The sequence below is a fragment of the Sorex araneus genome, chromosome 1, assembly GCF_027595985.1.
Source record: "Sorex araneus isolate mSorAra2 chromosome 1, mSorAra2.pri, whole genome shotgun sequence".
NCBI lineage: Eukaryota > Metazoa > Chordata > Mammalia > Eulipotyphla > Soricidae > Sorex > Sorex araneus.
In genome coordinates, this window is record NC_073302.1 from 359,101,694 (window position 1) to 359,126,321 (window position 24,628).

Genomic DNA, 24,628 nt, shown 5'->3' on the forward strand with positions numbered 1-24,628 from the left:
TGGCTTTCCGGTGGGATCCGGCAAAGGAAAAGGGCGGGGGCGGCGCGGTAAGGGCGGGGGCGGAGGGGCGGGCGCAGGCGCCCGGGAAACTGCGAAGCGCGGCTGGCGCGGGGAGAGCTGCGGGCGGGCGGGCTAGGCGGCGCGCCGGCTCTCGGGGGAGGAGCCTGGCGGCGGCGCCCGCGCAGGCCGGGCCGCGCGGGGGAACCGGAAGGAAGAAGGAGGCGGCGGCGCCAGCCTTCCTCGGCGGGAAGCGGAGGCGAGACCCCGGCCCGGGCCGCGGCGGGAGGGCCACGCCCCCGCCGCCGCCGCGCCTCAGGGACTCAGTGTCTGCGGCGCCGCCGGCCCGGCCGGAGCCCGAGGCACGCCTGTGAGGAACGCGGGTGAGCGGGAGTTGGCGGGCGCGGCTACCTGTGGCGGACACGGGCGGGGGCTCGGCCCTTTGAGGCCCGGCGCGCTGTGGGGGGCGGCGGCGGCCGCTTTCGAACCCGAGACGCTTCCGCCGCGGGCGGGGGAGGGGCGGCCGCGGCGTCTCCCTCCGCGGCCGGCGGGAGCGCGGGCTGAGTCGGCGAGCGGTGGCGTTTCCGGCGGCCCACCGCGCGGTTCCCGCCGAGCCCGGCCTCGCTCGCGTCCGCTCCCCGCGGACGGCCGCAGTCCCCGGGCGGCGGCGCGGTAAACAGCCGCGCGCACGGGCGGCCGGAGCGGGTCCCGAGAGGACGCGGGAGCTGCCCGGGGACCACAGCCCCGCAACTTCCTCGGAGCCGGCCCCTGCCCGCGCTCCCCGGAGTTGGGACGCGGGCTGGTTATTGGGAGGTGTCTGGGTTGGGCTTTGGTTTCTTGGCTGGGCTGGAAAGCGAATCTCGGGCCCTAAGGGTCGCCGTGTTCCGGGAGCGCCGGAAGCCTGGCACCTTTCCTGGCCTCTGCAGTTGTCCCTGCGATTGTCCGCCACCACGAGGGCCCCTTCGGAAAGTGAAAACAGAGCGGGGGTGGGGGAAGCTGAGAATGTTGAAGCAGCTCTGCCCCTCGTTTGTGTGTAAGCCCGCTGCCTCCACTTGCCGCGGGAAAACAACGCCGGGGACCCGGCTGGTCACGTGTTGTTTGTATGTGAATCAGTAGCTCTGGATCACTGAGCTTTCTCGGGGCGATCGGGAGGGAAACGCGACGCGGCTGTGCGGGCTGAACTCAAATTCTGCTTTGGAACGGTGAAGCCCCAACACACCGGGTGTTTTGTTTTCTCTTCTTACCCTTGGAGTTGTTTTCCTGATTTTTAGTTGTATGATGGACTTTCCAATTTCTTCCTGTTGTGCGTGATTTGTTTCAGTTAACCTTTGGTAAGGACTTTTTATCTGACGTCAAGCAAATTGAACAGTCAACTCCGTCTTTTCCAAGCTTGATGTTGTGGAATCCTGCTTTCTCACACGACCCGGGGTCTGGCTACTCACCGGTTTTAACTTCGATCACCTGTTGTTCCTGTGCTGCTTGAAACCCCTGTCTTGTTTAGACCCGAAGACCTTGAGGGCTTGTCGGTGAACTGCAGGATTGTAGTGTTTCTGTTGATGTGTGCTGTGTGGCACACATAGTGCTCTTTTCTCTTCCTGCCCTCTTTGTGTGAAGCGTTCAAGTGCAGCAGTAAGTCTTAGGCAGTTTTTGCTCCTAGAAGCAGCATTAGCCAAATTCTGTTCATTTCAGCTTTGCGTAGGACGGTTAGGAGACGGGTTAGAATAGCGATGTCTGCAGACTCAGCACACTAGAGATTTTCTTTCTCTGTGTTAGTGGAGGGAGCTGTTTTTTAAGTTAGTGGAGCTTGAATATATTTTAGGTGGTTAGTAAGTTTCTGGAAACTTGAACGCTGTCTTTGTATTTTGTTAGGGGTGGGGGCACACCAGGCAGTTCTCAGGATTTAACTCCTGTCTCTACACACAGGGATCCCTCATGGTGAGCCGGGGGGGAGGGGGGGGCGTGGGAGGTCGGTATATTGGGGTCTCAGGGATCCAACCTAGGTCCGGTGCTTGCAAAAGGAGCATCCTACGTGCTGTCCTATAGCTCTGGGGACTGAATGCACTCTTAACTGAGTAATACCTTGATTTTCCCAAAGATTTACACATTTCTTCGGAAAAGAATTGTCTCCTTGTCTGCTTCCTAAGGTCAGGAAAAGGAATTGGTCCTGCCTTCACAAGATATATGAATGAAAATGAATCTTAGGTCAGAGTTTTATAGTATCTTCATTGCATCTCAGTTTTGTGTCTAGTAGAGTTTGATTATAGCAAATGCTATTTAAATAACTCAGTGTTTGAAATGACAGGTTGATTTCAGGTAAGTGTCTTAAGTATGTGAAGCTTGCTCTTGGTTTCTTTGCCAGGAAATTGCAGTACCTAAATTCCTCTGTGTGGGAAGAAAAGATTTTATGTGAAATTTGAAGAAGATATAATCCTTTAATGAAAAATGCTTTTAAAATTCTTCCCTTTCTCTACTCCATGCCCATGCCTCTGGCGAGTATTGATATGTAGTAGCTTCCATGGTGGAGGATTCAAAGTGTTCCTCAGTTTACCCTCCCTTAACCCCCTCCCCCCCATAAAAAAGTAGCCATTGTTTTAAGTAGCTCACAAGTCTGTTTGACTATCTGGAAAATATTTTCTACTGCTGTTGTGATTTAAAAACAAACCCACCACCAAAACATTGACCAGTAGAAAATGAAATTCCAGTGAAAAAGTTAGGATCAGTTTTGCTTTACCCTTTATTTTCTCACCTTATTAAAATCATGATGCTGAGCTAAGAGGGAAAACAGAAAACTCGTTCAAAATTAAAGGCATGCTACACGCTTATTACACTATTCTATGTTCTGGCACAGATGACATCTCTATGTTCTTGTGTGATTTTATTTATTTATTTTGGTTTGGGGGTGGGTTACTCCCGGCTCTGCACTGATGAATTACTCTTGGCAGGGCTTGGGAGACCATATGGGGTGCAAGGGATCGAATCCAAGTCAGAGGCATGCAAGGCAAACACTACTTTATTATCATCCCAGACCCTCTTGTGTAATTTAAAAGTAGAATAGTTTATTAATCATAGTTACTACAAAAGTTTATTCTTGTGACCTGAATTTCTTGAGTGTGCTTTGCCTGGTGGAGTCATGTCTTTGGTTCAGTATAGCTGTAAAGGGGAAAGGAACAGTGACAGTCAACTAAGCTCTGAATTTGGTTGGAGTAAGGGCAGCTATACAGAAATTTGTCCAACTTGGTCACATGTTCAAAAGGCAAGGTGTTTGTTTTTTATTTCTGCTTGCTTGTCACAATTCTAGATAGTCTATGTAACAGTTGACAGTTTGAAGATCATGAAGATCCAAGTCAGGGTTGTTTTTGTAATTTACACACATATTTTGTCACATAAGGAGAAACTTAACCTCACTGAAATGGAGAGGTTTGTTTTAAGACTTGTGCAGGGGCTGAGGCAACTTGCCTTGCACATGGCTGACCTGGGTTTGATCCCTTGTATCCCTGAACCCACCAGTAGTAATTCCTGAGCTCAGTCAGGAGTAAATTACCCAAGCCCAATCTGTGTGACTCAAAATAAGAAAAAAGACTGCGCCTTCCTCAGTCTTCTGAGTGAGTCTTTCTGCACTGACATCAGCTTTCTCAAGATTAGACTTTGTTAAACTAGCTTGTTTCATGATGAATGCCATCAAGGTGCCCTGTGAAATCTTTGAATTCCTGTGATCCTTACAGGTTAAAAGAGAACTGGGTCTGGGAGCTGAGACCTTGTAATGGGGACTCTCTAGACTTGGTGTGATGTGGAGATAATGGCAAATATTTTAGTAATAGTGTTTTTTTTTATTTTTAATTTTTTTTAGGCAGTGGTTCAAGTTCTTAATAAAAGTAGTTTAATCCTTAATCCATTGACGAGAGTTCTATTTTTATTCCCGGTTTTGCAGATGAGTATATCATGCCAAGGAAAGTTAATCTACAAAAGGTCATGCAACTACTGTGTAGCAGAATGTGCTCTCAACCCAAGTAATTTGGCTCCACGATTCTATGCTCTTGAAATTTTATGTTCTGCAGTCACACCCAGTGGTACTCAGGCTAATCTCAGTTGCGGGTGGGGGATGGCTTGTACTGCTAGGGATGAACCCTGGGCCTCCTGCATGTAAAAAACATACTCTAACCCATTGAGCTCTCTCTCTCTCCCACCTCCCTGTCCCTTCTATTTTTGGTTATCTTAATTCCTGTGCAGGCCTTGGCTTGTTACCACGTTATCTTTTTATCTTTTCTTATATCTCCCTGAGCTCATTGCTGATTAGTAATTTTCATTCAATAGTTATTTAACCCTTTGGTCTTTGCTTGATTCTCCAGTGTTGCTTTGCTTTCATTTGTGTTCCTGTAGCTACTCATGAAAGGGTACTCCAAATGGCACACTTGTGGGAATGAAATCAGGCTTCAAAGAGAAATTAAGCATTTCCTTTACTTTTAATACAGTACAGATCACTATAGTTGAGTACAAGGATTAAGTTGCTTGCCTTGCATGTGGCTCCCCTTTATGGCAATGGAAAGATAGTATAGCCAGTAGGTGTTTGCCTTACACCAACAGACCTAGGTTTAATTCTGGAGTCCTATATGGCTCCCCATGCACCGCCAGGGGTGATTCCTGAGTACAGAGCATCTCCAGGTGTGGCCTTAAAAGTAAACAAAAAGATAAGAAAACTAACACAGGGGGTAGGGTGTTTGCCTTGTACGTGGCCGACCGGGATTCTGTTCCTCCGTCCCTCTCAGAGAGCTTGGCAAGCTACCAAGCAGTATCCCGCCCGCAGGGCAGAGCCTAGCAAGCTACCTGTGGTGTATTTGATATACCAAAAACAGTAACAAGTCTCAATGGAGATGTTACTGGTGCCCACTTGAGCAAATCAATGAACAACGGGTTGACAGTGCTATAGTACTATATGTTTTCTTAATTTTAATGTTTTTAATGTTTTAAATTTTAATGTTTAATGAAAATCATATTTTCAGTTTTGATTCCTATTCCTTTCCAAACAATAGATTTGGAATCTATAATGTATTACCATTTCTTTTAACTTCTGGGGTGGAGGGGGGTTGGCATATTTAGGCCCACACATGATGTTGCTGGAATATACTCCTGATGCAGTACTGAATTTGGTTGGAGTAAGGGCAGCTATACGGAGATGTATCAAACTTGGTCACATGCTCAAAAGGCAAGGTGTTTGTTTGGGTACCAATACAGTACATGGGAGATAGCCAGGCTCCAGCATACAAAACAAGTGCCCCCACTTTTTGAGTGATTTTCCTGCATCTCTTCCCCCACTCCTAATTAAATTTTTACTCAAGTCTTTCTCAACCACCAGTTCGAAGGAATAGAAAGGTTGAAAACGGCCGGTCTGGCACCTTGGGTATAGCTGTACTGTGTTGTCCAGTGTGACAGGACAAGTGCCAGTTCACAGGTGTAAAGAAGATAAAAAACACTGCTGTAGTTGGCAGTGTTAACTGAGCTATGTTCTCAGGACTAGATTTAAATTGTAGAGCTTTTCGAAGTTCTTGTCCCATATATGACCTCTAGCACTGATTCTCCATTCTGTGCCTTGATTCAGCTAATGAGCAATGTGTCTACTAGAAGTCTTTAACATAGCTTTGTTTCAGAAAGTTTTCTTTCTGGATTTGGGGCTATACCAGATTCTATCCTCTTGCTCACCGAGTGGTGCTCAGGACCATGCAGTGCACGGGACCAAACCTCTTACATGCAAGCATGTGTTCAGCCTATTGAGCTTTCTCTCTTGTCCAAATATGTTCTGTTTTTTAATGTCTGTACATAGTTATTGATAAAAGTGGAAAGTAATTTGTGTTATACTTTGTCATTGTGGGTTTTTTCCAGTTTACATGCGGAGTAATGTCTTTTTTTTTTTTTTTTGAGTAATGTCCTTTTTACACAAACCTTAACTAAGGTACCATATTCACACTAGATAAAAGGAAAGGTGTAATAATCAGAGTCCACTGAACCTACAGTAGGTGTTGAGAGCAGATGTGTGATTAGATAAAGAGATGTTGAAATATATTAAGTGGAATAAATATATGATGGTTTGGATAATTATTAGGTTTGGTGGTATACCTAGCAGTGCTGGGAGCTACTCTTGCTCTGGGTTCAGGGATCACTTTGGGCAGTGCTGGGGACCAGATGGCATTGACTGCAAGACAAATGCTTTACCCCTTGTACTGTCTCTTATGTCTCAAATTTTAATTCAGCCTTTAGGCATTTATGATTTGTGTTGCCTGTGAGCTGAAGAGAAAACACTCTTGGAGGAAAAATAACCAGATGTATATACAGTGTGTTCATGAAGCTCCGAAGTAGAGATTGGTTCAGGTGGTTTACGGTCTGTTTTGTAAAGTTCGATTTGGTTTTGGAGTCACAACTGGTGGGTGTTTTAGACTTACTCCTTCCTCTGAGAGTGGTGGTCCTCAGAGGACCACATGTACCAGGAATTGAACCAGAGTCACTTGCAAAGCAAGTGTTTTCTGTACTGTTCTTCTCTGGCTTATAAATAAATAGAGTTTTATTGAAACACAGCTTTGTCCATTTGCTTATGGACTGGAGTGATAGTACCAGCGGGTAAGGCATTTGCCTTGCATGCGGCCGACCCGGATTTGATTCCTCTGTCCCTCTCGGAGAGCCCAGCAAGCTACCGAGAGTATCCTGCCCACACAGCAGAGCCTGGCAACCTACCCGTGGCATACACGACGTGCCAAAAACAGTCTCACAATGGAGACATTACTGGTGCCCGCTCAAGCAAATCAATGAACAACGGGACAACAGTGCTACTACTTAGAAGCTTCAGTAAAAGAATTTAGAATTTGAGACAGACCTAATTTTTAAGATTAGGTTTTCTTTAGTTTTTTTTTATTATTATTGAATCACCATGTGGAAAGTTACAAAGTTCTCAGGTTTATGTCTCAGTTATACAATGCTCAAACACCCATCCCTTCACCTGTGCCCATATTCCACCATCGAAGATCCCAGTATAGCTCCCACCCCCGCCCCCACCCCCATCCCTGCCTGCTTAGTTGATAAATTTCACTTCATTTTCACTTTACCTTGATTACATTCCATATTTCAACACAACATTCACTATTGTTGGAGTTTTTCCCCAAGAAAGACAGCCCTACTGCCACTTCAGCATTTGATAATTAGTTTTCCATTGCTGAAACTGGAGAGATATGAAGTCCCGTTGTTTCAAGTACATAGAATTTTTCCCCCCTCCTTTCCGCGCCACCAAGTTTGTGCCTGCTTAATGAATAGTCCTCATATTATGGCTGACACCACGCCGCCCTACGAGAAAAAAGGATATTTCCAGTCCTCGGCCGGCGTGGGGCTATGGCTTAGTTCAGTCTAGAGACATGGTTGCAAGTAGTTTCTGGAACCGGGAGTAGTCTAGTTAGGCTCCGGATTCTGGTTGATCAGCAACATCGCGGCCACTCAGAAGTGTGGCCACTCGGGTCAAGTCTCGGCGGAGCATGCGCTGGTATCAGCCCGAGACTGCCCAAGTATCCCGCTGTTCCAAGTATATAGTTTTTTTTTTCCCCCTCCCATTCCCGCGCCTCTAAGTTCGTGCCTGCTTAATAGACTTCATAATAATGGTGGACACCACACCGCGTTTCTCCCAGAAAAGGGAAAAGAACCGAGAAAGAAGGATATTTTCTCATCTCGGCCGGTGTGGGGCTTTGGCTTAGTTCACAGTCAAAAGAAATAGTTGCTACTTTGATTACCTTCAATATTTCAACAAAAAACTCGGTACTATTATTTGGAGTTTCCCCCCACAGTAAGACCTGCTAAAAAGGAACCTTTTCACGTTGCTGACAATCAGGAGATATGTCGCAGCCGTGCGGTTTGGGATTTCTATATGAAGTCCAGGGAAAATTCTTTTGGTAATTGCATCACTGCAATCTTTTACTTCCCTTTTGTGGTGCTCATATGATGGAGAAGCCTGGAGAGAAGAACCGTGCCCCGCTGGAGGCCCATGGGCCAGTAGCTCCGATCACACAGTTTGGAGGCATTTTTGAAGCGCTGCTCGTGTCCAAAGGAGTTCAGTTGCCTCCGGGGTCGAGCTCTTGCGGTGGCAGAAAGAACGCACCCACATGGCGCTGTGCTTAAATATCTGCACAGGGCGGATCCGGAAATCCCACCCCCTCGGCTTTCCCGGACTTCCGCGGGTACCTGCATACTCTGAAAACCAGCAATTGCCTCGCTGCGTTCAATAAGAGAGAGTTGAGAGAGAAAAGACTGTGCCCCGCTGGAGGCCCATGGGCCAGTAGTTCCAATCACACGGTTTGGAGGCATTTTTGGGGTGCTGCTCGTGTCCAAAGGAGTTCAGTTGGCTCCAGGGTCGAGCTCGTGCGGTGGCAGAAAAGCAAGATTAGGTTTTCAAGGCCTAATATTTTTACTTCACGTTCAGAAGAAAAACAGTACACGTCTTTTCCCCAAAAAAAGTTTTTATTAAGGCAGTCATTACACATGTTAGTACAGTTAGGAAGATTAAACTTTAATGAGTCCTTTCCTGTGTGAGTTATTATTTACTCATTGGGGGGAAAGTGTCTTCTGTGCTTATTTGTAGCACAAGTTTACTATAGATCTTTTTATAATAAAAAATTTCTTGGATTAGAGAGATGGCTCGTAAGATTGGAATGCATGCTTTGTATGCAAGAGCCAGAGTTTAGTCACTGACAACTCTTCCTCTGGGGAACCAGAGTAGCCCCCATTCCCCTCAGTATTGGCAGTTGTGCACCCCTCTCCTATTAGTGAAAATGTAGTTCTATCAAAGGCTGTAAATGAAAGATGACAGCACATAAACTTGCTAGGCGGGATTTGGGGCCAATAGCCTGCCATACTCAAGGACTAGACCTTGTCAGTGCTTCCAAGTTGTTTCTGGTGGTGCCTGGGACCAGGGATTGAGCTCAGTCCTGCCACATGTAGAGCATGCGTGTAGTCCATTGAGCTCTCTCCCTGGCCCCAAGACAGACTTGAGAATGGTGGTGGTTTTATATTTATTTATTTATTTAAATCTACTTGATTTACTCATTTACTTGACTCTCGGTTTTTTAGTTTGTCTGAGATAATTGGCTATAGAATACTAAGTGATAGTCATTGTTTTAGCTGAGTACCCGTTTATTTATAAATAATAATTGGTGTTTCATAGTTGAAGTGATACAGTAACTTCTATGGTTCTACAACAGCAGGTACTTGGTAAACATTTGAATTAAATATGAATAGCATTGATTCATAATAGAAAATAAGTTTCTTGATACCTGAAGATGGCTGACTTATAAAAATAATAGCCTGTGACCTATTCTAATACTAACTTTAAGCTGTAATATAGAATGATAAATGAAACCTAAGTGTAAGAGAAAATTCCTAAAATGTGCGATGTATAATACAGAAGATATTTTGTTTGCTTTTGGATCACACCAGTGGGCTTATTCTTGGCTCTGTACTCAAGAGTCACTCCTGGTAGTGGTCAGGGGGTCATATATGGTGTGGGGATTGAACCCAGGTTGGCTGTGTGCAAGGCCAGCACCCTACCCACTCTGTACTGTTGCTCCAACCTCTTAATCACTGTATCACTGTCATCCTGTTGCTCATTGATTTGCTCTAGTGGGCACCAGTAGCACAGCATGTAGGGCATTTGCCTTGCATGCTGCAGACCCGGGTTTGATTCCTCCGCCCAGCAAACTACTGGGAGTATCTCACCCGCACGGGAGATCCTGGCAAGCCACCTGTGGTGTATTCGATATGCCAAAAGCAGTAACAACAGGCTCTTAATAAAGACTTTAAAATGTTTGAGAATTTTTAGGATATTAATTTTAAGTTTGTTTTATTCATTTGTTTTTACTTGTTGGGCCACATCTAATATTGCTCAGGTGTTTTTCCTTGGCTCTATGCTCAGGGTCCACTCCTGGAGGTACTCACAGCACCATATATGGTGCTGGGCATTCAGACCAGAGTTGGCTGTGTGTAAGGCCTTAACCTCTGTACTAGCTCTTCAGTCCTTAGGTTTTTATATTTAGGAGAAAAGTTTATGTTTTTGGCATTTGAAAATTAGTATTTAATCCTAAATTTTGTCTGGCTTCAAGCGTTATGTTAGTACATTTTGAATTTATGTTCCCACAGAAGTGATACTTAATTTCATTTTGTAGCACTGTAGCACTGTCATACCAAATACCATGGTAGCTTGCCAGGCTCTGCCATGTGGGCGGGATACCCTCCATAGCTTGCTGGACTCTCCGAGAGGGATGGAGGAATCGAACCAGGGTCAGCCACGTGCAAGGCAAATGCCCTACCCGCTGTGCTATGGCTGCAGACCCTTTCAGAGTTTACAGTTTACCTGTTTACATAGTTTCATTTTGTATTAGATACAAATATGGGTATTTTGGTATCTGAGTTGCTTTTTTCTGCATGTCTTAATATTAAAATAGCTTAAATTAAAATCACCTTAGGAAGAAAATGTACCCTAGCCTGCATGCAAAGGGTGGGAATGATAAATGCAGTGATAATGAGAATTATATAAAGTTGAGTCACGAAGGGGGAAGTATGTATAAAACTGGGTCATAATATATGAAATGAATGAGCTCTTTCTCTGCAAGGAATTCTGGGATCTACTATGTGATCCAAATCTAGATTTTAGCCCTGGTTTACGGTTCCTTCCCCCTGATTTTAATATGAGTGGGGAAAATTTTGAATCCTGCAGCTTTAAATTTTCTATAGATGAAATTGAGTGATGTAAGCATTATAGAGTGCTAAGCAATTCTGAATTTCAAAATGTTTCTAGAATCAATACTTTAAAAAAATACTTAGTGATTCTAACATCAGAGGATATGTGTCTAATATTATTTTTCACACTATTCATACTTCCCATAGTGAATATAGTGATGCATTCAATTATGGATTGCTGCCCTAGAGTCTTTGACTCTTGTCCATGACAATCTTATTCAGCATCTTACTAAAAAAAATTTTTTAATTGAACTACAGTGTTACTCAACATTTTAAATTGAGAGACTTATTGTTACTGTTTTTGGCATATTCAATACGCACGGGTAGCTTGCCAGGCTCTGCTGCTCGGGCTCAATACTCTAGGTAGCTTGCCGGGCTCTCCGGGCGGGGCGGAGGAATCGAACTTGGGTCGGCCTTGTGAAAGGAGAACGCCCAACTGCTGTGCTATCACTCCAGCCATAAGGGCTTGTAATTATGTGAATGACTGAGAATTCTCATTTTCTCATACTCATAAGCACAAAGCTTTAGTGCATTATTTTTTGTTTTTGTTTTTAACACTGTCATGGCTTTATTCAAAACACAGTTGCACAAAAGTATTAACTTCAAATATTTGTAAGGACAGGTTTTTTTTGTTATTTTTGATCACTGTGAGATACAGATACAAAGCTTTCATGATTGAGTTTCAGTCATACAATGATTGAACATCCATCCCTCCACCAGTGCGTATTTTCCACCACCAATGTCCCCAGTATCCCTTACACCACAACCCACCCCATCCCACCTCCTGCCTCTTGGCAGGCACCTTCCTTCTTACTCTCTACTTTAGGGCATCATGGTTTGCAATACAGATACTGAGAGGCCATCATGTTTGGTTCTTAGTCTACTTTCAGCTCACATCTCGCATCCCGAGTGATCCCTCCAACTGTCATTAACTTAGTGATCCCTTCTCCATCTCAACTGCCCTCTCCCCTAGCACATGAGGTAGGCTAAAAAGTACAGATTTAAAGAATTTAACACACTATATGCATTCTTGTCATCCTAAATGCATGCTTGTCATCCTTGAGCAGGGGCCAGTGCTAATCTCTGTATCCTTGGCCTTAGTGCTTTTTTAATTTTTTTTTTTTTGAGGGAGGGTCACACCTGGCAATGCACAGGGGTTACTCCTGGGCTCTGCACTCAGGAATTATTCCTGGCGGTGCCCGGGGTACCATGAGATACTGGGAATCGAATCTGGGTTGGCCGTGTGCAAGGCAAACGCCCTACACCCTGTGCTATAGCGCCAGCCCTTGTTGGTGCATTATTAACATGAAAATAGTGAGTGATTTTTTAAATTTTCTTTTTTTTTTTTTTGGTATCATGAGCGTGGTCTTAGAACTTACATTCATAGGACAACTTTCAGATCTGTAAGAACAAAGTCATTGCCTTAAGTGACTTAGTTCAGTGTTCTTAAACCTTTGGGTTTTTATTTTTGTTTATTAGACCACATCTGAAGATACTAGTTAATCCTGGCTCTGCACTCAGGGTTTACTCCTGGCAGGCTTAGGGGACCATATGGGACAATGAGAATAGAACTCAAGCATAATTACACTATGCGCTTTTAACCCCTTTTATACCTGCAAACTGGCATGTGTCCTACCAACTGGCAGATACATCCAAGGTGGTAGATTATTGTTTTTCAGCCTTTCTTGTACGTATGTATGTATGCCTGTACTAGACCACAGACTGGTGATTGAAGAACACTGCACTGGTTAACTTGGCTAGAAGTTTGATTGTTTGTCTACATCAGGGTAGCATTTGTGCAGTAGTGTCATTTGTCAGGAAATTTAATGTGATCTTTTCTTTATAGTCACTGTCATCCCGTTGCTCATCGATTTGTTCAAGAGGGCACCAGTAACGTCTCTATTGAGAGACTTATTGTTACTGTTTTGGGCATATCTAATACACCACAGGTAGCTTGCCGGGCTCTCCAAGAGGGGCGGAGGAATCGAACTCTGGTCGGCCGCGTGAAAGGCGAAAGCCCAACCGCTATGCTATCGATCCAGCCCCTTTATAGACGCTTTGTTTTTGTGGTTCCAGTGTTGGTCATACTTAATGTTTCATGTCTGCAGCTCTTTATAATTATGGGAACTCATTAGAAAAGCAGGGTTTGTTTTCAGCTGTTACCAACATTCTGCATAAGGGTTTCCTATTTGGTAATTCATTTGCCACCACTTACAAATACTAATTTCCAAACAGTATTGCAAAGTTAAACTTTCAGTTCACCTGGAATATCTCCTGAAGTGATACATACTAGTGGAACCTAAATGATTTTTTAGTACTTGCAGTTATTTTTTGAAATAAGCATTATTATTTCTTGAAATAAACCATTCTTCCTAATATGAAATGCTCTGTTTATCAGATAAACTACTTTTTCGTATATTTAGGTTTATTTGAGTTGGAGTATTTATTTGATGAGTCATGAGGAAAAGTTTCACTCCTCAAATATCTTGGCAACTTTTGTACACTCTTTCATTTAAGTTTTCCTGCAAATAGATTTTAGGTTGGATTTTATTAAATTTGTTCATTAATTTGGAAGGCATTTATATTTGTATGCTCTGAAGTTTTGGAGGTAGGAACATCTCTACCATGTTTGAGATTTTTTTCTAGTAAAAGTTTATTATCCTAGGGGCCAGAGAGAGTACAGTGGGTACGTCGCTTGGCCTTGCACAGTGTCAACCAGGTTCTGGTCTCCAGCATCCTGTATGGTCCTCTGAGCATTGCATGATCCTCATAAAAATTTATAGAAGAAACCACTGTACAAAGAGATATATCTATTTTCCCTATAGGGTTGAATTGCAGTTAGGTGGGACAGGGGTAGAGGGTCACTTTCAGCAGTGCTCTGGGACTATTCCTGGCTCTGAGCTCTGGAGTGACCTTAGTGATGCCAAGGATTTGAGCCAGGGTCATGGCCACTGTAGCCCCATGCAGAGATGATTTAATTCCTATACCATTTCTCCAGCCTATGAGTGACAATTTTTTTTTAAGTTCATGCTATGGAAATAAGCAGATTGAATTTCTGTGTAAGAGAAGATACAGTCCCCCTTTCTATGATCCTAAATTACCACTAGATATATCACTACATTCACTAGGCTTTGCTGATAAGTTAGATTCTTTACTGAAATGACCTGCAAGATGTAAATTTATTAACGTGCTACGTATTGTTTAGGATGTTCATATTTGGTACAAAAGTAGAAAGTTAAACTACAAATGTTCATTTTCTTTAATCTGCTTTTATAAATTTAATAGATTTTTTTAAAATTAAGACTCACATTTGAAACTTTGTATTCTCAAGTCATGGCTAGTTACTCTAACTGAACTTTATTTTCCTTTTTAGGTACTCCAGAGGATGCACAGAACATAGGATGTCCCTACAAAACCTACCTCCAGTGTTATTCCCATTCACCTATGAAGTACAACAATTGCAAGTTTGAGCAAGATGTCCTCAGATTGTGTTGAAAACCTCTGAAGAACCTAGTTAACACAGGATGACCTAGGACTGACCCTTAAGCCTCTGACAAAGTACTATTCATTAGTGCATTTGTCACTCTTGGTTCTGAATGCTGCAGATAACAGCAAGTGGAATTCCTTCTTTCTTTATTTCTGAAGCATTCACTTGACCTTCCCCTTCAGTAAACCTGACTTTTCTAACTTGCTCTGGGAGACATTAATGGAATACAGTCATGTCCACTCAAGACGAGAGGCAGATCAATACTGAATATGCTGTATCCTTGTTGGAACAGTTAAAACTGTTTTATGAACAGCAGTTGTTTACTGACATAGTGTTAATTGTTGAGGGTACTGAATTCCCTTGTCATAAGATGGTTCTTGCAACATGTAGCGCATATTTTAGGTAAGTACTTTTAACCTTGATTATTTTGTAATTTTAAATGTGGAATGTTAGCCTATTTTAATGTGTTAAAATAGGAATTCTTTTCAGAGCTATTTAAATAAAAGAAACACATGTTGCTTAACTGTTTTTCTTATGCTATGCTTGCTAAATCACAACTTTGCATATATCGTAAGGATTTATGAAAGAAGACTTTAAAGAGGTTTAAATGCAAGATACTAGTTGACTTAATCTAAAAGTTGTAATGAGAACAAAGAGAATATGATTTTTCTGATGAAAGAAAAATTAACTCATTTTTAGTTACTCTTAAAATTTAATAATAGTAAATTAGAAGATGGTGGTAATTTGTAAATTTAAGAGTTATAGGTAGATTTAGTACTAATTTTTACAGAATAAACATGTTAGGAACTTTTGTTTCCTTTGCAGAATGTATTTTTCTTGGTTATTGTTATAAGTTATACCTTTTTTAACCTTTAAAACTATTTCTTGCCAGGTTTAAATATGGCAGATAATCATAATATTCTATGCCTTGGAATTTAGAATTTGATTTACATATTGGTGGGGTTTTTTTTTGGTTTTTTTGTTTGTTTGTTTGTTTTGCTTTTTGGGTCACACCTGGGATGCACAGGAGTTATTCCTGGCGGTGCTAAGGGGACCATATGGGAAGCTGGGAATTGAACCCAGATCAGCCACAAGCAAGGCAAACGCCGTACCTGCTGTGCTATTGTTCCAGCCCCTGATTTACATATTGTTTATTAAAAATCTTACTTTAAATTTCTGATCCATTGCAACTTTTTATCTTTAAAATGGGTTATTATGCGTTCCATGATACGACTAGAAGACAAAGGACAGAACTAACTTTATTCTCTGCCTGGCCTTGGGTTAAATTTTTACTTAATATTTAAAAGGGGCAGAGTGGTTATAAAGATAAGTGTGGGCTGCTGAACTACAAATATTAATGAACATCAGTAGAATCAAATGAAAATTAATTGCCGCTATTCAATGGCACCTGTAAACAGGACACGATTAATTTAGCTTTTCAAAAGTAAACTACATGACATGAGGTGAACAGACTTCCACTACTTTGGAAATGTCTCATTATTAGAGATTCAGACCTCAGTACCAGTTGCCATTGCTGTGTCCGCAATTATTTCCGATTAAGCTGTGGGGTTTTCCACACAGTTTGAGATACTGGGTTTATTTTTCCCTTTTTTCTCTTTTTTATTTTTTTTAGGAGGTAGGTGCTGGGAATCACCACTTTTTCATTATTTCTATTTATTGATTGATTGCTTTTTGAGTCACACCTGGCAGTGATCAGGGTTACTCATGGCTCTGCACTCAGGAATTACTCTTGGCAGTACTTGAGGGATCGTGTGGGATGCTGGGGATCGAACCCTGGCAGGCCACATGCAAGGCAGTGCTTCTAAAATTGTGTTGGGGGCCAGAGCAATAGTACAGCAGTAGTACAGTATAGGTGTTTGCCTAGCATGTTCGACTTGGCTTAGGTCCCCGGCATCTCATAGGGCCCCTCGAGCCTGTTCGGAGTAATTCCTGAGTACAGGGCCAGGAGTAAGCCCTGAGCACTGCTGGGTGTGGCCCCAAAACAAAAAACCATGTGGGTCATCATCAGAATCCTTTGGGTGCTTTTACCAATGGAGATGCTTGCATTTCCAAGCCTAAGATTTCTGAGTTAGGATTTCAGAATTTATAGAGACTAGGGATCTAGCTCAGTAGAAGAGCACATACCTGTCCTGGGTGAGGCCCTTGGCTTTGCTCTCCAGCACTGCGCTTAAAAGGGAAAAAAAAGGCACATCCTCAGTAACTCTGAGTTAGTTGGTCAGTTATTTTACTCACCTTTATTGACTTAGGAATACTTACTTCTGTATATCTCTTCTTTGCATTCAGTAGTGTATATTCTCATAATTTCATATTTTTCCAGTATTGTTTAATTGGATTCTGCTTTAAAATTTGTACATTATCTTTGTATATAATGCTATATTAATCTTTACTATTAGAAATTTTGCCTCAACTACATTTCTTTGTAGTTGTAAGTTCCATCTTATCAAGAATCAATAGGCTATAGGATGAAAGAACCTCTGAAATAGAAAATTCTACTGTTTCATAGTATTGGGTTGGCTCAGTGTCTGTCTTTGTCTGTCTTTGGTCTTCAGAAAACTCAAGAGTTCTCTTTCACAGAAGTTCATCTTTCTGGTTTTACAGCATTTCTCATCTGCCCCCCTGTGAGCCCTCAGAATATTCCAAGGGGGCCACAGGTGAAAATTGTATAAATGGGGGGGCCACTGCATGAGACTGGGAGGGCCAACGGGTAGGACTGGGGAGTCACAGGAAGGAAACTGGGTCAGAAGGGGCCAGTTGGAAAAAGGTTAAGAAACACTAGTTTAAACCATAGTCAACAGTGTTTCTCAGAGTTGGCAGGGAGGTGGGCACTGGCAGCCACCTTAGGTACAGTTGTTAGAGAGCTGTTTGTCCCCTTAAGAAAGATAAATGGGGTGCTGCTGATTGGGGGTAGTGTATGTGTTGTCATCCCATCCCCCATTCCACCCCCCCACCCCCCAGAAAGGGGGCAGTAGGCCAAATAAGATTGGGATGTCTGGTCTAGAATAACAAGTATCAGTGTCAAGCGCATTGTCCACTGTCCCTTTACCCTGATCAGTTTCCCCAAGTTACTAGTTTACTGTAACTTGAAATAAAACCCACCTAACCCTGAAATCTGTTTTCACTCAGTGCTCTGATACTTCTCTTTCAGGTTTCTTTTGGTTATCACCCATTCTCCCTTAACACACTGGCAAGGCAATAGTAAATGAGTATTTTAAAGAACACTTGTGAGCCAGAGAGATAGTATTGCGGGTAGGGTGCTTGCCTTGCATGTGAACACCTTGAGTTTGATCCCTGGCACTGCATATGGTTCCCAAGCATAACCAGGAGTGATTCCCCAAGCACGGAGCCAGGAGTAAGCCCTGAGTTTAGCCAGGTGTGGCCCCAAATCAAAAACACAAGAGGAAAAAAGCTTGTTTGTTTTTATGCCTCACATGTTTTTGTTTGTTACTTATAGTTAATCCTATATTCTTAAGGAAGGTATCTTGAACCAATCACAGGAATTGGTCCAGCCACTCTTCCTAACTGCCTGAGGCGAAGCTGTGTCTCTGGTCTGTGCTATACCTGCAGTTTCCTGTGATCACTTAGTTACTGTTGCCACGCTTGTTATACTTGACTACAATTTTAGGTTTTTTGTTGGGTTGTTATTTTTTTCCGGATTCAGTGCCAGGAATTGAACCAATTGATCTCAAACAGCCTCAGTCATCTTGTTGCTTTTTTTTTTTAAATTCTACCTTTGTTTATTTATATATATATATGATATATATAGTACAAGTGGTCCCCAAACTTATTGGATGTACTACTCCCTTTTTAGAAGAAAAATTAATTCCTAGGCCAGAGAAGTAGTATAAAGGACTGAGCACATGCTTTGCATGTAGGCCTAGGTTCAATCCCTGGAACACAATTCTCTGAGCACAAACTGGGGTCAGTATCTTTGTAAAGCATCAGTGCAAACAGAAATGTTCCCCGGTTGTACCCAGGGCCACTACTAGGTATTTCCCCATTCTTAGAGTCCACTTTCGTCTGCCCTGGTTTGAGAGGAAGAATCACACACTTCAGGAAACACTGCACAAAACCATTAAACTTCGATTTTCTTCTCCACTCCAGGGCTATGTTCATGAGTGGATTGAGTGAAAGCAAACAGACGCATGTACACCTGAGGAATGTGGATGCAGCCACCTTACAGATAATTATCACATACGCATACACGGGTAACTTGGCAATAAACGACAGCACTGTAGAACAGCTTTATGAAACAGCATGTTTCCTCCAGGTAAGCAGCTTTGTCATCAACTATAACACTGTATTCTTTAGTTTTTACAGAAGCATTTCATCAGTACTGTATTATCTATGTGCTTTTTATTATTGCATATTTTAGAAAGTAAATGGTTTCTCTTTAAAATGTATGATATTTTAAAGGGCTAGAGCGATAGCACAGCAGATAGGGCGTTTGCCTTGCTGGCCAACCTGGGTTCAATTCCCAGCATCCATATGGTCCCCTGAGCACTGCCAGGAGTTAATTCCAGAAGTGCATGAGCCAGGAGTAACTCCTGTGCATCGCTGGGTGTGGCCCAAAAAAAGAGGGAAAAAAGTATACCCAAAAAATAGAATCTGATCAGTCAATCATACTGTTTTAGGGTGGAAATTAACTTAAAGGGTAATTAAAACTTCACAATCTGCCTAATAGAACAGATACTGCTTTTTCAAGTAAAAGTAATGCTTTATTTTTTTTTTTCTTTTTGGGTCACACCTGACGATGCACAGGGGTTACTCCTGGCTCTGCACTCAGGAGTTACCCTGGCTGCTCAGGGGCCATATGGGATGCTGGGCATCGAACCCGGGTTGGTTGCGTGCAAGGCAAACACCCTACCCTCTGTGCTATCAATCCAGCCCCATAAAAGTAATGCTTTAACCTTGTTAAATTTGTTTGGGTTTTTGTGCTATGTTGTTTCTTATTCAATTTTGGGAGATTAGCTGACAGTGCTTGCATACACTGCAGGATTACACCTGTGACATACTGATACTGTTTTTAGTGTTTTTGTTTGTTTGTTTTTGCAACTCCCAGCTGTGCTGGGGGCTATCCCTAGTGCTCAAGAGCAATCATTGGCATTGCTATAGCCACCATATGTGGTGCCAGGGAGGGGTTACTGTCACTCTGGCCCATGATCTGGAAAACATTGTATGTTCCACAGAAAAACTGATGATTATTAGGGAAATTATTAAGGTTAAATATAATCTTGTGACCTAGTAAATTAAATTTACATATGATAAGTTATTTTATTATAGCTTATAATAATACAGTGTGACTAGGGAGTTTGCCTTGCTTGTAGCCTGTTTTGATCCCCAGCACCCCATATAACCCCCTGAGTCCATCCACATATGTCCTGAGCACCTCTGGATGTTGTCTTCCCTCTATCCCCGCACCCTCCCCAAATATATTTCACTATATATTTCAGTCTTGAATTTTTTAATTTTAAAGGGACTAGGAACTATAACTGGGCTGGAGCGATAGCACAGCGGGTAGGGCATTTGCCTTGCATGCGAACGACCAAGGTTCAATTCCTCCATCCATCTCGGAGAGCCCGGCAAGCTACCGAGAATATCCCGCCTGCATGGCAGAGCCTGTCAAGCTATCCGTGGCTATTCGATATGCCGAAAACAGTAACAAGTCTCACAATGGAGACATTACTAGTGCCAGCTCGAGCAAATCGATGAACAATGGGATGACAGTGCTACAGGAAGTAAGTGTCTTTACTTAGTGTAGGATAATATTTCATGTTTCAGAAATAAACATTTCTCCAAAGGGAGAACCTTCAGATTAAATTGGGTATTTTTGTTTGTTTGTTTGTTTGTTTGTTATTTGCTTTTTGGGCCACACCCGGCAATGCAAAGGGGTTACTCCTAACTCTGCACTCAGGAATTACTCCTGGCAGTGCTTGGGGGACCATATGGGATGCTGGGAATCGAACCCGGCTCGGCCGCATGCAAGGCAAACACCATACCCGCTGTGCTACTCCAGCCCCCAGATTAAAAATTATAAGTGTATTGGTTGAATATATCTGACTGGTTAAATGCCAATAGCTCAGTGTAAACCCTGGAATCAGAACTCAATCCTTGCCTTATGTAACTTTCCCTTTTAGATCTCCACTCTTTTTTTCCTTCCTTAAAACTGCAATGTCCTGCTATGTTTATAAATTTGGGGGACTTGGGCAGTAGTAATTTTCTAATGGTTTTGAGTCAAAGGCACTGACTTTTAAATTTAAACTTTTTGTGGGGACGGTTAGACCTGGCAGTGCTCAGGAAGCCGTATAGGGTGCTGGGGCACTAACCAGGTCAGCTGTGTGCAAGGCAAACACCTTACCCACTGTACTATCACTCCAGTCTTTAAATTCAAACTCATAAAAGAAATGCATTGGTATGCCTTCTTTATACTTATAGCTTTCCATCAGCTTTTAAAGCCAGGAACTATAAAGCAGATACTTATTAAGAATTGCTATGAAAAATGTAAAACTTCAAAGAAAGGAGTTCTGGAACATGTAGTTACTCTAAGCAGTGTCATAGTGCCTTTTCTTTCTTTACTTATGATTAAACTGCATCTATGCGACTGAAAAAGGGCCCTGCCTCTTAGAGTGGGCTGCCTTGGCAGGCAGATGTGGGATGGGGCATTTTGCAACTGCTAAGATGACTTTCGCTAGTGACACATGAGATGAGTTTTAATCTGTGGCATTGAAGGACCTTCACTGTAGCACATCCTTGGGCCCTTGCATTGGATTGCTGGCCCAGTTGACTAAGAATTATCACTGGGGTCCTTGAACTTCCTGAGGACTGTCTTGGAGTCTCCCCACCTCTCTCCCCACCCCAAAAAGGACAAATCTAAGAAATTTGTATCTGAGTTATTTAAATGTAGATAATTTAAGTGCCTATTTAAGGTTACACTATTAGCTCTTAAATAAAGTAGGTAAGTAGGCCACTGGTCACAAATCAAAAGTGCAAAACTCTGCATAAGCTAATTTTGTTACATTTGGGGCCAGAGCAATGGCACAGCAGATAGGGCACTTGCCTTGCACCCTGCCAACCTGGGTTCCATCCCAACATTCCATATGGTCTCTCAAGCCCACCATGAGTGACCTGAGCACAGAACCAGGAATAAGCCCTGAGCATTGCCAGGTGTGACCCAGAAACAAAATATCATCAGAAAACATCTCTGAGCCCAAACATATCTGAAAATAAAAACTGCTGTATAGGGATCTGATTCATATACCTATATTTTACAAAGATAAAACATGTCTTATTTCATAAACCAACCTTTTTTTCCCTCTCCTTGTAGGTAGAAGATGTGTTACAACGTTGCCGAGAATATTTAATTAAAAAAATTAATGCAGAGAATTGTGTGCGATTGTTGAGTTTTGCTGATCTGTTCAGCTGTGAAGAATTAAAACAAAGTGCTAAAAGGATGGTGGAGCACAAGTTCACTGCTGTTTATCACCAGGAAGCGTTCATGCAGCTGTCACATGACCTACTGATTGATATTCTCAGTAGTGACAACTTAAATGTAGAGAAGGAGGAGACAGTTCGTGAAGCTGCTATGCTCTGGCTAGAATATAACACAGAATCACGATCCCAGTATTTATCTTCAGTTCTTAGCCAAATCAGAATTGATGCACTTTCAGAAGTAACACAGAGAGCTTGGTTTCAGGGTTTGCCACCCAATGATAAGTCTGTAGTGGTTCAAGGTCTCTATAAGTCCATGCCCAAGTTTTTCAAACCAAGATTGGGGATGACCAAAGAAGAGATGATGATTTTCATTGAAGCATCTTCAGAAAATTCCTGTAGTCTTTACTCTTCTGTCTGTTACAGCCCCCAAGCAGAAAAAGTTTACAAGCTCTGCAGCCCTCCAGCTGATTTACATAAAGTTGGCACCGTTGTTACTCCCGATAATGATATCTATATAGCTGGTGGCCAAGTTCCTCTGAAAAACTCAAAAACAAATCACAATAAAACAAGCAAACTTTATACGGCCTTCAGAACTGTGAATTGCTTTTACTGGTTTGATGCACAGCAAAATACCTGGTTTCCAAAGACCCCTATGCATTTTGTCCGCATAAAGCCATCTTTGGTTTGCTGCGAAGGCTATATCTATGCAATTGGAGGCGATAGTGTTGGTGGAGAGCTTAATCGGAGGACGGTAGAGAGATACGACACTGAGAAGGACGAGTGGACAATGGTCAGCCCCTTGCCTTGTGCTTGGCAGTGGAGTGCCGCAGTTGTGGTTCATGACTGCATTTATGTCATGACACTGAACCTTATGTACTGTTACTTCCCGAGATCTGATTCCTGGGTAGAAATGGCCATGAGACAGACAAGTAGGTCTTTTGCTTCAGCTGCAGCTTTTGGTGATAAAATATTCTATATTGGCGGATTGCATATTGCTACCAATTCTGGCATAAGATTCCCCTCTGGAACAGTAGATGGGTCTTCAGTAACTGTGGAAATTTATGATGTGAATAAAAATGAGTGGAAAATGGCTGCCAACATACCTGCAAAGAGGTACTCAGACCCCTGTGTTCGAGCTGTTGTGATCTCTAATTCCCTGTGTGTGTTTATGCGAGAAACACATCTAAATGAGAGAGCTAAATATGTCACCTACCAGTACGATCTGGAACTTGACCGGTGGTCTTTGCGGCAGCATATATCTGAACGTGTTCTATGGGACCTCGGGAGAGACTTCCGATGCACTGTGGGGAAACTTTATCCATCCTGCCTTGAAGAATCTCCGTGGAAACCACCAACATACTTTTTTTCACCCGATGGGACAGAAGAGTTTGAACTGGATGGAGAATTGATTGGATTACCACCCGTATAGTTCAGGGAGTGCACGCCTGTTTTATGTGCTTTGTCATTTACTTTGCTAAACAAGAAAGGCTATGAAAGGACTAAATATGATTACATAAAAATCTATCTTTGATAAATTTTATTTTTATGCCCTACTTAATATTTGCATCAGTATAATATATATCAGTGAGTCTTACAGAAAAATATGCTTCCATAATATGAAATAGATTATCCAATAATTGAGAAACTTCTATGTGTATCATGAGAGCATAAGAAAATCTGGATTATCTAATAACATTGTTAGCCCTGTGTATGTACAGATCAAAAAGTTCACTTATTAAAGTAGTTTCAGTTCCTAGTGTGGTATATTGCAAATTGTGCTAAAGTTATTTTAGTATATGTATTTCATTCTTGTGCTTCTGTTCTGAAGTCCTGGAATAATTTTTTCAGTGTAATTAATTCAGCTGCACTTAACACTAATGTCCATGTTGGTATAAAAATGTTTAAATCTTATAGTTGAGGAAGATCTTCCATTTTTATGGTATTACAGGGAAGCTAAGACTGCAGGATCAGTCTGACTATACTATTAGGTGCATGTTTTCCCTTTTCAATAACTTATACTTGTCTATCTAGAATATAGGTCTTCCAATCAGCTGGTCATTTACCAGGTATGGACTTAAGTTGCTGGGCTTGCAATAAGAATTGCTGGTCCCTCATTGTGCGGGTTGGGGTGGAGCTTTAATCAGTAAATGCTCCACTTTCTGTATTACGTTAACATTGGCTCATGCATATACCTACCTGCTGCTGATGTATTTCTCCATCTTAAAGATTTAGAGTGGGTTAACCAGGTCATTTACATCTTAATTTAATAACAAGCATTACTGTAGAGTGATTGTGTATAGATCTCCATTAGCTGTCAGGTTGTGTTTTTTTAGCCTGTTGTGTATGTTGTGTGTGTAGGGTGGGTAGGATTAGGATGGTGAACTGTTCAGGAATTCTCTGCACTAGCTGTGCAGAAGAGCAGATACCTAGTGCTGCTCTGGCATTAATCCCAGGAACCACTAGCAGTAGCGGGGCGCCGCCAATCTAACATGAGCACAGGTGCTTCATGACAAACATTACTAGCATGTTCAACTGCATAATGTTCTGGCACTGTATTTTGAATGACATTAATTTATTAAATAAGTTGTATATATTCAATATCTGCTTTTCTTTTGTGCTGGGAATGGTATAAAATGATGTGCTTTGAGTTTAATTTCAGTGGGTCAGTTTAGCTTGTGACCGGTAGTTTCGGAATTTTGTTTTATGCAAATAAAAATGTTTTTTTTGGGGGGGGGATCAAATTTGAGCTTTACTGTATCTACATACATTATTAGCCAAAGCAATGCCTTTCCACCCTAATGGTTTATTAGCATCATCTGAGAGTTTGGAGTGATGCTGGTGCCTTACCCAAACACAATGACACAATAATCTCTGGTACAAGTCTGCCATTTCTAAGTATTACCATCTCATTTAGAGCCATTCGGGTAGTTGAGGTGT

The 24,628-nt window shown here is 42.3% G+C and overlaps 1 protein-coding gene across 4 annotated transcripts; it reads left to right on the forward strand.

Moving 5' to 3' along the window:
- KBTBD2 (kelch repeat and BTB domain containing 2) lies at nucleotides 1-24,289 on the forward strand. 4 transcript variants are annotated; one of them, XM_055146411.1, is made up of 4 exons: nucleotides 1-47; nucleotides 14,129-14,644; nucleotides 18,365-18,530; nucleotides 21,585-24,289. In XM_055146411.1, the coding sequence occupies exons 2-4, from the start codon at nucleotides 14,475-14,477 to the stop codon at nucleotides 23,118-23,120; spliced, it is 1,872 nt and encodes a 623-aa protein (XP_055002386.1). In that variant the 5' UTR covers nucleotides 1-47; nucleotides 14,129-14,474; the 3' UTR covers nucleotides 23,121-24,289. The 4 variants fall into 4 exon arrangements, with proteins under 4 accessions (XP_055002386.1, XP_055002370.1, XP_055002390.1 ...); XM_055146395.1 differs by lacking the exon at nucleotides 1-47 and adding an exon at nucleotides 72-380; XM_055146415.1 differs by lacking the exon at nucleotides 1-47 and adding an exon at nucleotides 1,075-1,097.
- The last annotated feature ends 339 nt before the right edge of the window (nucleotides 24,290-24,628 follow it).